The sequence below is a fragment of the Ovis aries genome, chromosome 17, assembly GCF_016772045.2.
Source record: "Ovis aries strain OAR_USU_Benz2616 breed Rambouillet chromosome 17, ARS-UI_Ramb_v3.0, whole genome shotgun sequence".
In the NCBI taxonomy this organism is placed as follows: Eukaryota; Metazoa; Chordata; class Mammalia; order Artiodactyla; family Bovidae; genus Ovis; species Ovis aries.
Window position 1 is genome coordinate 71654675 of NC_056070.1, and position 13608 is coordinate 71668282.

General features: G+C 62.6%; 1 protein-coding gene across 5 annotated transcripts in view; it reads right to left on the reverse strand.

Annotated features, from left to right (window-relative positions):
• Nucleotides 1-283: 283 nt before the first annotated feature.
• The window catches only part of SPECC1L (sperm antigen with calponin homology and coiled-coil domains 1 like), an 86145-nt gene continuing 72820 nt past the window's right edge, over nucleotides 284-13608 (reverse strand). For all 5 annotated transcript variants that reach the window (XM_060401354.1, XM_027956857.3, XM_027956856.3 and 2 more), the window contains 3 exons: nucleotides 5104-5220; nucleotides 2967-3026; nucleotides 284-1940 (listed from right to left, as the gene is read on the reverse strand). In XM_060401354.1, the coding sequence (XP_060257337.1) occupies nucleotides 1851-1940; nucleotides 2967-3026; nucleotides 5104-5220 (267 nt within the window). In that variant the 3' untranslated portion in view covers nucleotides 284-1850. The remainder of the gene's footprint in view (nucleotides 1941-2966; nucleotides 3027-5103; nucleotides 5221-13608) is intronic.

Here is a 13608-nt window from a genome sequence, read left to right on the forward strand (position 1 = left end):
TCTCAAGATTATTTTCAAGAAGATACACTTCTGAAAACACCCAGCAAGCCTCAAGGCGCCCTCCCCCAGCGGAGCAGCATCTGCCCATAGCGGGGGTGCGGCGCCTGCCCAGGCCGGGGGTCGCTCGGGCCGTGGCCCCAGCCACGCAGGCAGATGGCCGAGCCCCCCCGTGGGCCCCAGGACACCTCCTTGCCCACGGGCCCCGAGTCAGCTGTGCTCCCGGCACAGCCAGGCCCCAGAAGCAGCGAGCGTCCTGTTCACGGAGACCCAGAAGAGCCCAAGCCGAGGTCTTCCAGCACTTTTAATACATTCAAGAGTATTTAATAGAACAAAATTCAGGGTGTCATCAGCAGAATCCTGTTGTCAAGAGGAAGCCCACGGGTCCTTTTGCAGGAAGCTTGTGCTTGGTGGGAAGAAGCAGGTGGCCCCTGGCGCCCTGGCTGCAGGCAGGCTGGGCCTGGCAGCACGTCTGGGACCAGGCCGTCCAGACCGCCCGAGAGCCGGCAGTCCCGACGGGCCTCCTGCAGTCTCCTCATGGGACCCCCGTGCGGACCGAGGGCTGGGCCACACGGGCTGTATTCGGAGGCAGCAAGGGCCCCAGGAGACCCCCTTGCAGCCCCACCAGCCCTGGGCCGAAGCTGGGCCCTCCCCTAGGGGATACCGGGGCCCCCACCCCAGGCCCTGCAGCAGGTGCCGCCAGGGACAGCGAGCGGCCTGCAGACCCTGGGAGGTCTCCGCTGGACAGGAAAGCGGCCCCCACTTAATAAATAGACTCAATCGCGGCCACAAGCCGGGCACGCAGGCTGCCACGAGTGCGGGAGAGGGAGGAGCCGAGGGGAGAGACGTGCAGCGCGGCCCTTCTCCCCGACGGCCACCAAGCAGGACCAGCAGTGCCCGCAAAGCAGATGCGAGGCCTGGCAGGGCGGCCGGCAGGTGTCCTCTGGGGCCCTGGGCTGCGGCCAGGCGCTGCTCACAGCTGACAACGGTGCTCCACCCAGAGCCTCCCCAGACGGAGCTGCCGAGTGAGGCCAGCAGTCCATCCCGGCCACGTCTGCCTGGCTGGCAGCCCGTCTGTGCCCTGGTCCAGAGCCTCCCGCCTCACGGAGCCGCAGCGCCCGCCACCCGGCTGCCTCCTCACCACAAGCCCCCGGGATGCGGGCCACCCTTCCACCTGCCAGTCTGGGTTCTGGACGCAGGTCACCCCAGCAGCTCCGGGCCCCAGGACGGGCCGAGGTTGGTCACCAGGATGCGGCCTGGCCTGCAGAGCTAAGGCACTTTGTCCACCTGCCGGAGGCAGGCCATGTCCGAGCGCTGCAGGGGCTGAAGTCGCAGTGTCTGGGCCTCAGCTCGCTCAGCTTTTCCTCCTGTTTCTCGTGACGCTGGTCCTGGCTTTCACCGCCTCACGTCCGGATGCTGTTTCATCGCTATGCTTAGTAAAATGATTTAACTTTGGTACTGAGAGAACAGGAGCTCTTCCCCCCAGTATTGCTAAGAAAAACACTTTTTAATTCAAGAACTGCTTGTGGAGGACGCGTCTGTGAGGACCTTGAAGCTGGCACCAGGTTTCCAGGCCCCTGGAGCTGGAGGGCAGCTGACACGTCTGGGAGCGGGAGCCTGGGGGCTGGAGGCAGGCAGGTCCTGGCAGGCTCCTGACTCCGGGTTCTCGGGTGGGTGGCCGAGGTGCTCCCCAGAGCTGCAGGCTCAGGAAGCCACATGCCCCGGCTGGCGGAGGATGAGCCTCCCACCACGGCTCCGACCCAGGCGGGTGAGAGGGTCGGGCCACAGGCCACGTCCCCGCGGGGCGGGCGGCCGGAGTGCAGGAAGCTTGCCGGGCATGGAGCGGCGGGTGCTCAGGTCTCGAAGTACTTGTAGACGGCGGTCACGTAGAGCATCACGTTCTGCCAGTCGGGCCGCTCGGTCCGCACCATCTCGTTGATGTCCTGACGGGAAGGACGCTTCCGTTAGAACCTGGGTGGCCCGTGGGCTCCGGGCCCCGCCCCCGTCACACAGGCCAGGGGGCAGGACGCGGCTCCATCCCCGCCGGGCCCAGGGCCGCCCAAGGCTCAACAGGGCTCACCCCACGCATGTGTGCCCTGCAGGCCACTGCAGAGCCCCGAGCCGTGACCCCGGGGCCTGCAGGTGTGGGCGATGCTGCCAGGAAGCAGGTGGGGGCCTGAGCTGTGATCCGGGCCTGGGAGGCCCCCACCGGAGAGCCAGGGATGCAGGGCAGAGACGAGTATGGGGCAGCCGGACGGGGAGAAGGAGCACGGCGTGGTCAGTGGAAGAGCCTCAACGGGAAGCTTTCAGGGTGGGGACTGCCCGCTTTTTAGACATCAGAACTTTACACGTGGCGTGAACCTCCCAGACAAGGGAACCACTGCGTAACTGTGACTTCTGTCTCTACGTTTACAATCGAACAGAAACCACTCAAAACCACATGCTTCTGTGAGCTTGCAAGACATATTTATGGAACTCTGCGCAAACACTTCTGCAGGGTAAAGACGAGTGTAAACACTCGTTCAAAGCCATTGGTTGCTATAAGGCAGGCAGCAGGTACCCTCGGACTGGGAGGTAGCCCTGGGGGCTCCTGACCTGGCCTCGTGGGGTCCCTCACTCTGTGGACATGCTAAGCTGTGTGTCTGGTGCGGGGGGCAGGCTTTGTACTTGGACGCAGCGTTTTCTCCCTTGAAGTCAGACCTGCTGATGAGACAGCAGCCCCCACAGGAAAGTCTGCCCTGAGCAGGGTGGCCTGGGGCCCCGCCCTCCACTGTGGCATAGGCTGGGCTGTCGGGGTGCACCTCCGACGGTGACCCTGCCCACCCCAGCTCAGGGCCCGCCCTGGGTGCTCAGTGTGAGGCATGGGGTACACGGTGGGGGGCCGTGCGCACCCTCCCGAGGGAGTCCCTGAAGCTAGCGCAGGGCCCCGGGCCCCACCCGGCAGCCGACCCCTCAGGGCAAGGGCTTACCAGTGTGGACTTGATGCCGACGCTCTCAGCCGCCTGGAAGGCCAACGTGAAGTTCCTCCGCTGGAAGAGAAGCCGCGGGACGGGCGTGTGAGCGGGCCAGGCAGGGCCACCAGCCTGCCCACGCCTGCCGCACTGACCGCCGCCCTGGGCCCTCCTGCCCTCACAGCTGTGCAGTGACCCCCAAACAAGGTCGACCTGAGCTGCCTGGACACCCCCAAAGCTAATAAGAAACACTTGTAAAATAGTTTTCCCCTTGTGGGGGGGTCTTCAAAGTCATCTGAAGGGCAGGAGGGGCCCCGAGGCGGGGCGCTGGGGCCAGAAGGCTTCGGGTACACTGAGCCTGTCCTTTTCTGGGGGGTGGTCTTGATCCCTGCCTCCTGTACAATGTCACGAACCTCCGTCCATAGTTCTTCAGGTGCTCTATCAGATCGAATCCCTTTCCACAAGACTGGAAAAGGCTGGTTTCCATTCCAATCCCAAAGAAAGGCAACCCCAAATGACCTTCAAACTACCGCACAATTTCTCTTATCTCACACGCTAGCAAAGTAATGCTCAAAGTTCTCCAAGCCAGGCTTCAATAGGACATGAACCTGAGCTTCTAGATGTTCAAGCTGGCTTTAGACACGGCAGAAGAGCCAGAGATCAAACTGCCAATATCTGCTAGTGAGTAGTAGTGAGCAGTGAAGTCGCTCAGTCGTGTCCGACTCTTTGCAACCCCGTGGACTGTAGCCTACCAGGCTTCTCCGTCCATGGGATTCTCCAGGCAAGAATACTGGAGTGGGTTACCATTTCCTTCTCCAGGGGATCTTCCCGACAGGGATCGAACCCGGGTCTCCCACACTGGAGGCAGACGCTTTAACCTCTGAGCCACCATATCCGCTGGATCATGGAAAAGCAAGAGAGTTCCAGAAAAACATCTATTTCTGCTTTACTGACTACGCAACAGCCTTTGACTGTGTGGATCACAACAAACTGTGAAAATTCTTAAAGAGATGGGAATACCAGACCACCTGACCTGCCTCTTGAGAAACCTAGATGCAGGTCAAGAACAGTTAGAACTGGACATGGAACAACAGACTGGTTCCAAACTGGAAAAGAAGTACGTCAAGGCTGTATATTGTCACCCTGCTTATTTAACTTACATGCAGAGGACATCACGAGAAAGGCTGGGCTGGATGAAACACAAGTTGGAGTCAAGATTGCTGGGAGAAATATCAATAACCTCAGACACGCAGATGACACCACCCTTATGGCAGAAAGCGAAGAACTAAAAAGCCTCTTGATGAAAGTTAAAGAGGAGAGTGAAAAAGTTGGCTTAAAACTCAACATTCAGAAAACTAAGTTCATGGCATCTGGTCCCATCACTTCATGGCAAACAGATGGGGAAACAGTGGAAACAGTGGCTGAATTTATTTTTCTGGGCTCCAAAATCACTGCAGATGGTGACTGCAGCCATGAAATTAAAAGACGCTTACTCCTCAGAAGGAAAGTTATGACCAACCTAGACAGCATATTAAAAAGCAGAGACATTAGTTTGCCGACTAAGGTCCGCTACTCAAGGCTATGGTTTTTCCAGTAGTTACGTAGGGATGTGAGAGTTGGACTGTGAAGAAGGCTGAGCAACGAAGAATTGATGCTTTTGAACTGTGGTGTTGGAGAAGACTCTTGAGTCCCTTGGACTGCAAGGAGATCCAACCAGTCCATCCTAAAGGAAATCAGTCCTGAATATTCACTGGAAGGAATGATGCTGAAGCTGAAACTCCAATACTTCGGCCACCTGATGTGAAGAACTGACTCACTGGAAAAGGCCCTGATGCTGGGAAAGACTGAAGGCGGGAGGAGAAGGGGACGACAGAGGATGAGATGGCTGGATAGCACCATTGACTCGATGGGCATGAGTCTGAGTAAGCTCCATGAGTTGGTGATGGACAGGGAGGCCTGGCGTGCTGCGGTCCATGGGGTCGCAGAGTCGGACACGACTGAGTGAGTGAGCCGAGCTGCACTGAGCTGGCTCCGGCCGGATGGGGAGGAGCCTGGCCTGGCCTGGGTGGTGCTGCCCAGACCACTGTCCTCGCCAAGCCCCGAGCCCGCCGCCTGCACCCCGGAAGGGCCCTCCGCCTCGGCCGCGCGCTGGCACCTTGTCCTGGCTGCTGAGCTCCTGGTAGGGGATGTGTGCGGGCAGGTAGGTGTGCAGGAGGGCGCAGAAGGCCAGCCCGTCGTTCCAGCTGCTGCTGAAGTTGGTGATGTCGATGTTCTGCAGGGAAAGAAAACACGTGAGTGACGCCCCCGCCCCAGGGCTCCTCAGGTCATGGTGGGGGGTGGGGGTGGGGGCGCGGAGGCCTTGAGTCCCGGTAGGCGGGCTGGGGGCTGGGGGCCTGGGCCCAGGCCAGCTAGTGTCAGGGGCCCCAGGGGCAGCGCCTTTGTGTTTGGAAGAGCTGCGCCCAGCCGCCCCACACCCCACAACTCACAGGACGCCCCACCTCACAGTGAGGGCACGGCGCCAGTCTGTAGTGGGGACACCCGGAGCCGATGGCATGGGCGGCAGGCCCCCGCGGCGCGTGTCCAAGGGTCAGCTGGGCTCCGACAAGCACCCAAGTCCATGTCCAGGCTGCACTGTCCCGACTACAGACACGCCACGCCCCTCAGAGCCTCTTACTTTATGGCAGAGCAGGTCAGCTAGAAAGTAGCCTTTACCCTTATTTGCAAGAATCCTTTTGAAGCAGAAACTCATGATTACATTTGGGAATTCACACGCTTTATGAGAATGCCACGAACTGAAGAGAGTGCCCCCAGCCCGGAACGGCCTGGGTGCTGTCTCAGGGCCGCCCTCCCAGGGGATGCCCGGGGCACCGCGCCCCGCACCCTGAGCAGCGGTCACAGAGCTTGCCCTGTGTCTGCAGGGAGCTCCACCAAGGCTGCCCACCGACCCCTGTGCAGATGGTTACGTCCTGACCCCACATGGGGCCCGGGGCCCAGGGCAGGGCTCCTGACAAAGCCGCAGCGGGGTGGACACAAGCTGTCGCCAAAAGGAGCCGTCGGGCACTGAACGCAGGCGCCGAGACCTGCCCGCTGGGGGTGACGAGCCAGCCTGCAGGCCTTGTTCGTAGACTCTGCTGATGGAAGTGACCAGGTCGAGGCGCCAAGGGGGCATAGACCTGCCGAGCTCCAGGGCAAGTGGGGTAGTGTGGGGTGGGCCTGCCACGGCCAGGGAAGGGCAGAGCCAGCCCCCCACGCCGAGGCCCGGGAGCCCTGTGGCACCGGCCCCTACCGGGACCACACGACAGTTCCGGCGGGCTGGCCACCCTCACGGCCTCTGCTCTGCAACGCTGCAGTCACCACCACGGCCAACCTGCCCCCGTGACCTCCCGGGGATCTCAGTACGCAGCCAGTGGGAGAAACCAGGATGGGAAGGAGGCCGCCTGTCCATGGCCCCTGAGGGGGCAGGGCCCCCACAGCAGGGTCCCCGCACTCCCACACAGACGCGCGCTCTCCGCGGAGGCCCGGGTCACAGGACCCCTGCGGGATCCCTCCACCCAGTCCTGGGGGCGCAGCGCCCCAACCAGGAGCCAGGACACGGGCGGCCTGTGGGCAGCAGAGACGGAGTGCCTGACGACATGTCCAGCTCCACACAGGCGAGGCCGCGCCCCGGCCACTCACGAAGGCCTGGAGGAAGCACGCCCCACTTCCTGCCCAGCGACCAGCCGGGCTGGCAGAGCCGCCTACGTGCCTGGCCTCAGCGGCCACAGCAGACCCCAGCTCCGCAGGAAGTGGCTGGGCCCACGGTCAGGCAGCACCGGGTACGAGGCCTGCCAGAGCCTTCAAAGCCTGTGGACACAAGGGTCCCAGGGCACTGACCACCAACTTCTGTATCGAAATGACCAAAGCCCAGACCCCCACTGCGGCCCCTACGAGCCGGGGGCCCGACCAGCGACCCTGGGGAGGCAGCCAGGCCCTGAGACGGGGCGGGAGGCCACACCTATGCTGCGTCTCACTGTCCGCCTTTTCACGTTTGGGGCGGAAAAGTCACACTACATGAACCGACACAGCCAGAGCACGGACAGCAGGGAGATGACGCTGCCCCTGGGGCTGAGAAACAAGGTGGGACATACCGGCCCCCGTCCGCGCTCAGAGCTCCTGGGTGTTTGGGCCGCGGGGACCTGCCCTGAGCGGACACGGGGAAGGGCCCACGGGCAGACAAACCAGGAGCCCAAGGGAGAGGGCGTGGGGGGAGTGCGGCAGACAGAGGCCCTCGACGCGGCAGGGCTGGGGCGCCACCTGCACGGCCTCGCGACCTGCACTGACTTCCTCAAGCCATCTGACGGGGACTCCTCGTCTTAGGAAACGGTTGTTAAGGGCAGAGGAGGGCCCGCCTGCACAGCCCGGCTCCTCCTCCTGGCAGGTCGACCCACCCCAGAAACACTGTAGCGCCCAAGCCCCGAAGCCTCGCCTTCTGAGGGGAACAGAGCAGCTCCTCCCGCTCACCACTCCGCCCTCCGAGGAGGAACGGTTCTCCCCTAAGACACACTCACACAATAATCATGAGCTGTAATTAACGACTGCACATCCTGGGGGGCTGTCTCTTCGGGGCTTTCCTGCTGTGCGAGATACGTCTAAGTCTGGACAAACACGAGGGGTCACTGGACGAGCCGAAGTGAAAGCTCACAAAGCCCTGAGCACAGACTCTCACAGGGTGCTCTGCCCACCCCAGGAGCATCGCCGGGCCCCGCGGGCAGCCGGCCTGCCTGTGCTGGGCCCCCGCTGCCGTCTCAGCTCCCACAGATCACCCGTGGTGCCGCTCCGCCCGCGGCCCTTGACCTCAGACGCAGCCTGTTCCCTGCAGCGGGCGGGACCCACCTCCGGTTCTGAGGGTCAAGAAGCTACACGAACAGTTTTATGTCAGAGGACATCATAACATGATGCCACTTGTCTGGCTTTTAATTAAGGGCCACAAACGCACCCCAGAACGTCACACGGTGGCGACACAGCCAGCCACACTCCACTCGCAATGCAGGAGACATGGGTTTGGTCCCTGGGTCGGGAAGGTCCCCCAGAGAAGGGCATGGCAGCCCACTCCAGGACCTGGCGGGCTATGTACAGTCCAGGGGTTGCAAAGAGCTGGACACACCTCAGCGACTGACACTTTCCTGTCTAAGGCAGTAAGGCAGAGGGCCTGAGCCTGTGGCTGGCCTCTGCAACACATAGCCTCCTCCAGCTCAGCCATCACAGTGGGTCTCCCGCCAACCACACTGCCTGGTGACAGGAGGCAGGACAGAGCCACAGACAAGCCCCTGCCCAGGGGCCTCCAGGCCTCAGCCCGGGCGGGGGGCAGCGTTTGGGGATGTTAGAGCCTCGGTGCGGACGGTGGGGAGGCAGGGCCCAAAGAGGGTGAGCTGGCAGGAGGCGGTTTCTGTGGCTCCCCAGTGACCCCCGAGTGACAGTCAGCAGAGGCCCCGCTGGCCCCGGAGAGGCAGCCCGTGGTGCCCCGTGCACGTCTGCCCGGGCCCTTGGCCAGGCTCTGCTCCGGGTCAGGGGAGGGAGGGAGGCCCGCTCGTCACAATGTCCACGTCGGGACTCGTGTGTGAAGCGGAGGCGGGGCAGCCAGGACCCAGGCCCCTCACCAAGCCTCAGCACGGCCGGCCAGGCCTGTGCAGGTGCCCCCAGCCTGCCCGGCCCCAGGGAGCCAGTCGTCAGTTGGGCACAGCTCTCCAAGGTCTGGGGGCCCCAGCGTGTGGCCTGGAGGCAGGCCCACTCTCCGAAGACCAAAGCGGCTAGAAGTATGAGCGGCAGGACGCCCAGCATGGGGGCGTCGCCAGCCGGACCCCACTCGGGACGCCGCCCGCTGGGGAGCCAGGCCAGGGTCGAGCGCGGGACAGGCGGCCGCCAAGGAGCCCGTCTGGGAAGAGGGCTCCCCGGGCCAGGCAGCTGGAAAGCTCCATCTGGCAACCGTGCTGTGCGCCGGCCCCACCCCACCGCCTGGACGGACAGACGGACTCAACCCCACAGCTCAGGGGCTTCTGCCCAACACCTGAGTCAGGGGAAGACCCAGCCAATTCACCCCCGGACAGCGTTGCAGGGCTAGCCTCCCCAAGCCCAGACACAGACGCTCCACTGGGCACACTGTCCGGCTCCTTCCAGACAGACAACGAAAGGAAAAAAGGCGATGTGCGAACCTTATTTGGATCTTAATTCAAGCAAATCAACTGTAAAGCTGACCAGGATTCAGCTGGGAAGTCTGAAGTCTGTCCAGGCGTGTGTGCGGGCGCGCATTTAGTTGCTTGGTCGTGTCCAGCTCTTGTGGCCCACCAGGCTCCTCTGAGTATGCGATCCTCCAGGCACAAATACGGGAGTGGGTTGCCATACCCTTCTCCAGGGGATCTTCCCGACCAGGGATGGAACCCAGGCCTCCCACACTGTGGGCGGATTCTCTACCACCTGAGCCACAGGGATGGTGTCGACACGAGTGGCGATGTTGCGTGGAATCCTGGGGGTGCTGGGGTGACCAGGACACCTGGGCCTGGGCGTGTCCCCGAGGGTCATTTTACTGTCGCCACTGCTTTAGCGCGTCACTATCTGAAAATTTCCATGAGAAACAAACAAACATACAACTCAGCAGCAAACAATCCAACGGCACAAACGTGGAAAGGGGCAGAGGTCCTGAGCCAACACGCCGCCACGGCCGACGGGCCACCAGCAGCGCAGGAGAAGCAGCCGGACGCCACTGGTGACCCGGGAGCCCCAGGCCAGAACTGTCCTGCACCACCGCCTCCCCCGCCGGGCTGCACAGCGCCCTGAGAGATGAACCCCCAGAAGCTGGGGACGGCTGCACAGCACCCTGAGAGCTGGACACCCAGAAGCTGGGGACGGCTGCACAGCGCCCTGAGAGCTGGACCCCCCAGAAGCTGGGGACGGCTGCACAGCACCCTGAGAGCTGGACGCCCAGAAGCTGGGGATGGCTGCACAGCGCCCTGAGAGCTGGACGCCCAGAAGCTGGGGACGGCTGCACAGCGCCCTGAGAGCTGGACCCCCAGAAGCTGGGGATGGCGAGGAGGAGCCAGAGCCCCATCCTAGCTGCTGCGGGGCAGGGAGCTGACCCCTGGCCACGTACACAGAGCATCACCACAGGCCCCGGAAGGCCACGCCCAGACAGCATGGACACAAGCCCCCAGGGCAGCGTCCACAGCGGCACCAGAGCCGGAAGCGGAAGCGACACGATCGCCTGCCCAGCGGAACAGACGCGTGAGACAGGCACACCCACAGGACGGAGGGGGCACGCGCTGCTCACTGGATGCGCTTGGAAACGGCAGGCCCGACCCCAGGCAGCGGGCCAGGCTCTGCAGAGGCTGCTCCAGGGCTGGCTTAGGAGCACCCTGAAGGGAAGGAGGGAGAATCCAGGGGAAAAGGCCAGAGGATCCAGAAGCTTCAGTACAGAATGGGCTTTACAACACAAGTTTCATCTTCTGAACAGGAAGGCTGCTGAAAATAAGACACCACTTTACAAAGACAGAGAACAGAGAATGTACACCTGGGCTCATTCAAACACCTTACGTCTGAGAAACAGTCCAGGAAAGGGGGTGGCCCAGGGCTCAGCCGCCAGAGAAGAGCAGAGGCTCCGAGCGCAGCCCTGGGCCCGGCGGGGAGGCCAGGCCGCGCTCAGAACGCCGCGCGAGGAGGGGGCCTGCAAGCACCGGGGTCTCCTGTCTGACCAGGCCGCCCTCAGGGCCCCAAGGGAGGCGGCAACGCGGGGACAGAAGGGCTCAGCACACGCGCCTGGTCAGGAGCCCCCTTCACAGCCTCCGGCAGCGACCGCTGCTCTTTCTCCTACACCGACCAAGGGCGCCCCGTCCAGAGGGGCGTGGCTCCCGGGACCCTCGGGGGGCGGGGCGGCGCATCCTGCCTCGCCTGCGCCCTCCCGCGGGGCTCCCGCTCCCCGCCCCCCAGCCTGCTTTCAGCTTGCACACAGGTTGGTTTCTGGTGTAACAGGGGTCAGGACGCAGCCAGAGAGGCTGAGGGCCACGAGGAGGAGGTGGGGTCTGCAGGAGTCTGAACGCCGGGCCCACAAGTCTCAGTCTTCCGAAGGCGGCCTATCGCCCAGGAAAAGGCACCGCTGTAAGAGGCGTGGAAATGCTGTTTCAAAATGAATGTTGGAAGTTCCCTGAAGCAGGGCTCACGCTCCAGACAGCATGACCTCTCCCCTGCAGTGAGTGACCTCGCAATGCACACTCCACGGAGAAGGGTCCTGGATGCGTCATGAGGGAGCACGTGGAAAGACACCCAACATCACGGACTCAAAGGCATCCGCAGAACCGAAACCAAACCACACACGCAGGCCAGGCCAGGCCCGGACGGGACCGGACCGGACCGGACCGGACCGGACCAAGGCCGCCCGAGCCCCCCACCCCGCCCCGGGCCAAGACAGGACCGAGGCCACCCATGCCCCCCACCCCAGCCAGGACAGGATCGAGGCCGCCCGAGCCCCGCCCTGGCCAGGACAGGGAGGGCCGGGGTCCACAGCCCTCTCAGACGACCACTTTCAGAGGCCTCCACACACGCCCACACAGACGGTCCAGGGGGCCTTTCCTCACAACAAGCGATGGCTGGAAACAGCCCCATGTCCACCAACAGCCGAACGGGGACACAGCCGTAAACCGACAAGTCTCCGGGAAAGGAGATGAATTACTGACACAGAACAATACAAACCAATCTCAGAACAATTACGCTCGATGAGAAAAGCCAGACCCTTCCCCCAGCTGCACACCGTGATTCCATTTACACAGAGTCAAGAGAGACGCAGGCGCTGCAGCGGCAGCAGCGCAGGGGCAGGGCGTTCTGAGGCGACAGGCATCTGTCTGGCGCGGGGACAGCCCCCCGGGCGTGTCCATGGGCGGAAGGTCAGCAGGCTGTAAGACAAGCATGTGCAGCAGGGGCGGTCACTACTGCCGAGGACACCGAGCCACCACGCCCTGCCTCGCGCGGCGGTGGGGCTGCTGTCCTTCAAAAACGAGCAAATAAACTTGGAGAAAGAGATTAGATCTGTGGTCACCAGAGGTGGGGTGGGGGAGGGGAACCGGAGGGCAGAGGCCCGCAGTTTGGAGATAAACAGGTCCTAGAGACCCAACACCACCGTATGCTGTACATCAAAGTTGAGAGTAGGCCCTTACAGTTCTCTTCACGGAACACCTTTCTGCTCCGCACTATGTGAGATGAGGCTCGCTCAGCTTCCTGTGGTCACACTCCGTGTGCGCACAGTCGGACCATCAGGCCACACACCTGACGTTTATCTGTGCCGTGGTCAACCCCACCTCAGCACATCTGCTTGAAGCGCAAGAGGGCAGCCCAGACCACACCCAGAGTCAGATCCAGGCTCTACACGGCTCACAGCTTCCCACCTTTGCAGCCCGTCCCCAGGGTCTTGCATTTTGTGACTGAACACAGCCTAGTTAAACTGCAGCAGGGCCAGCCCTGGGCTGTGAGCTGACGGGCGCTGCCTACTGGCTGCTGGCGGGGCCCAGTGAGCCCGCAGGCACCCTGCATGCGCGGCAAGAGCCCCTCCCCTCTTCCCTGACCCAGGCTCTGCCCAGGCCCCTCTCACCTGGGGTCCGCGTCGCATGAGTAGTGTCTCCGCTTCCTTAAGAGACGGCCTAGACTCCTGAGAAGTGGCCTGGCGGTATTTCTGCCCTGAGTCCCCCTCAGAGCCTCGCTGCCCATCAGCGTGGGCTCCACGTCCCTCCCCTGCGCCAGGTCACAAGAGGCAAGGGGCCGTTACCTGTCCCCCTCTCAGGATGCCCGCCCTGGCCACAGGGAGGTGTCCACCGACAGCCCCGGTTAGGGTCCACCCAGACGTGTGCGGGAGGGAGCTTCCGACAGAGCAGAGAACTGTGCCCCTTGCGTGCTACCGACAGGCATGCGTGAGCCACGTCAATGCCGGCGAGCCTGAGTCGCCCCCTCTTGGCTGGGTGACGGCCAGCCTGCTGTGCCCTGCACTGAAGAGCCCACTGGCAAGAAACCCAGCTCCCCTCCCAATGGCGCCTGGAGGTTAACCACCCTTCCCACGGCCGTGAAGCACCTCCACAAATAAGCGGCTTCCACCAATGGAGCGCTCACCCCAAACTTCCCGACGGACCTCAGGCTGCACTCACACGTGCGATGAAATTAACCTGTCAAACCTCGACTCCTCTGTGGCCTTCCACAGTTATGCTGGCCTCCTGTGCAAAGCCACTGAAGCACAGAGGAAAACAGGCTTCTCAGGATGGAAGGGAGTGAGGACCGTGCAAGCTGCTGGAGATGATACATAAAGATTATGTGACCCAGACAATTTAATGGTTCTGCTTTCAGCAAAAAAATTACGCAGCTCCTGAAAACGTTGCTTATCTGATTTCTCTCTTATTTCTCAGCATTCCTCATAGAATAAAAAGGCCTGCTTACTGGAAACCTCCTGGAGCCCAGGGCACTGCCTGGCGGGAAGACCCTGGGGCTGGGCGTCGGGAGACCCCAGGGCAAGCGCAGGGGCCGAATCATCACAATTCCCAGGGCCGTCTCAGGGGTGGCCTTCGCAGTGCGGGCTCCGATGGACACACGCACTCCTGAGACTTCGAGCTGACCGAGCGCTGGAGGCCAGGACGTCGGCCAGCCCCAGTGGCTGCTC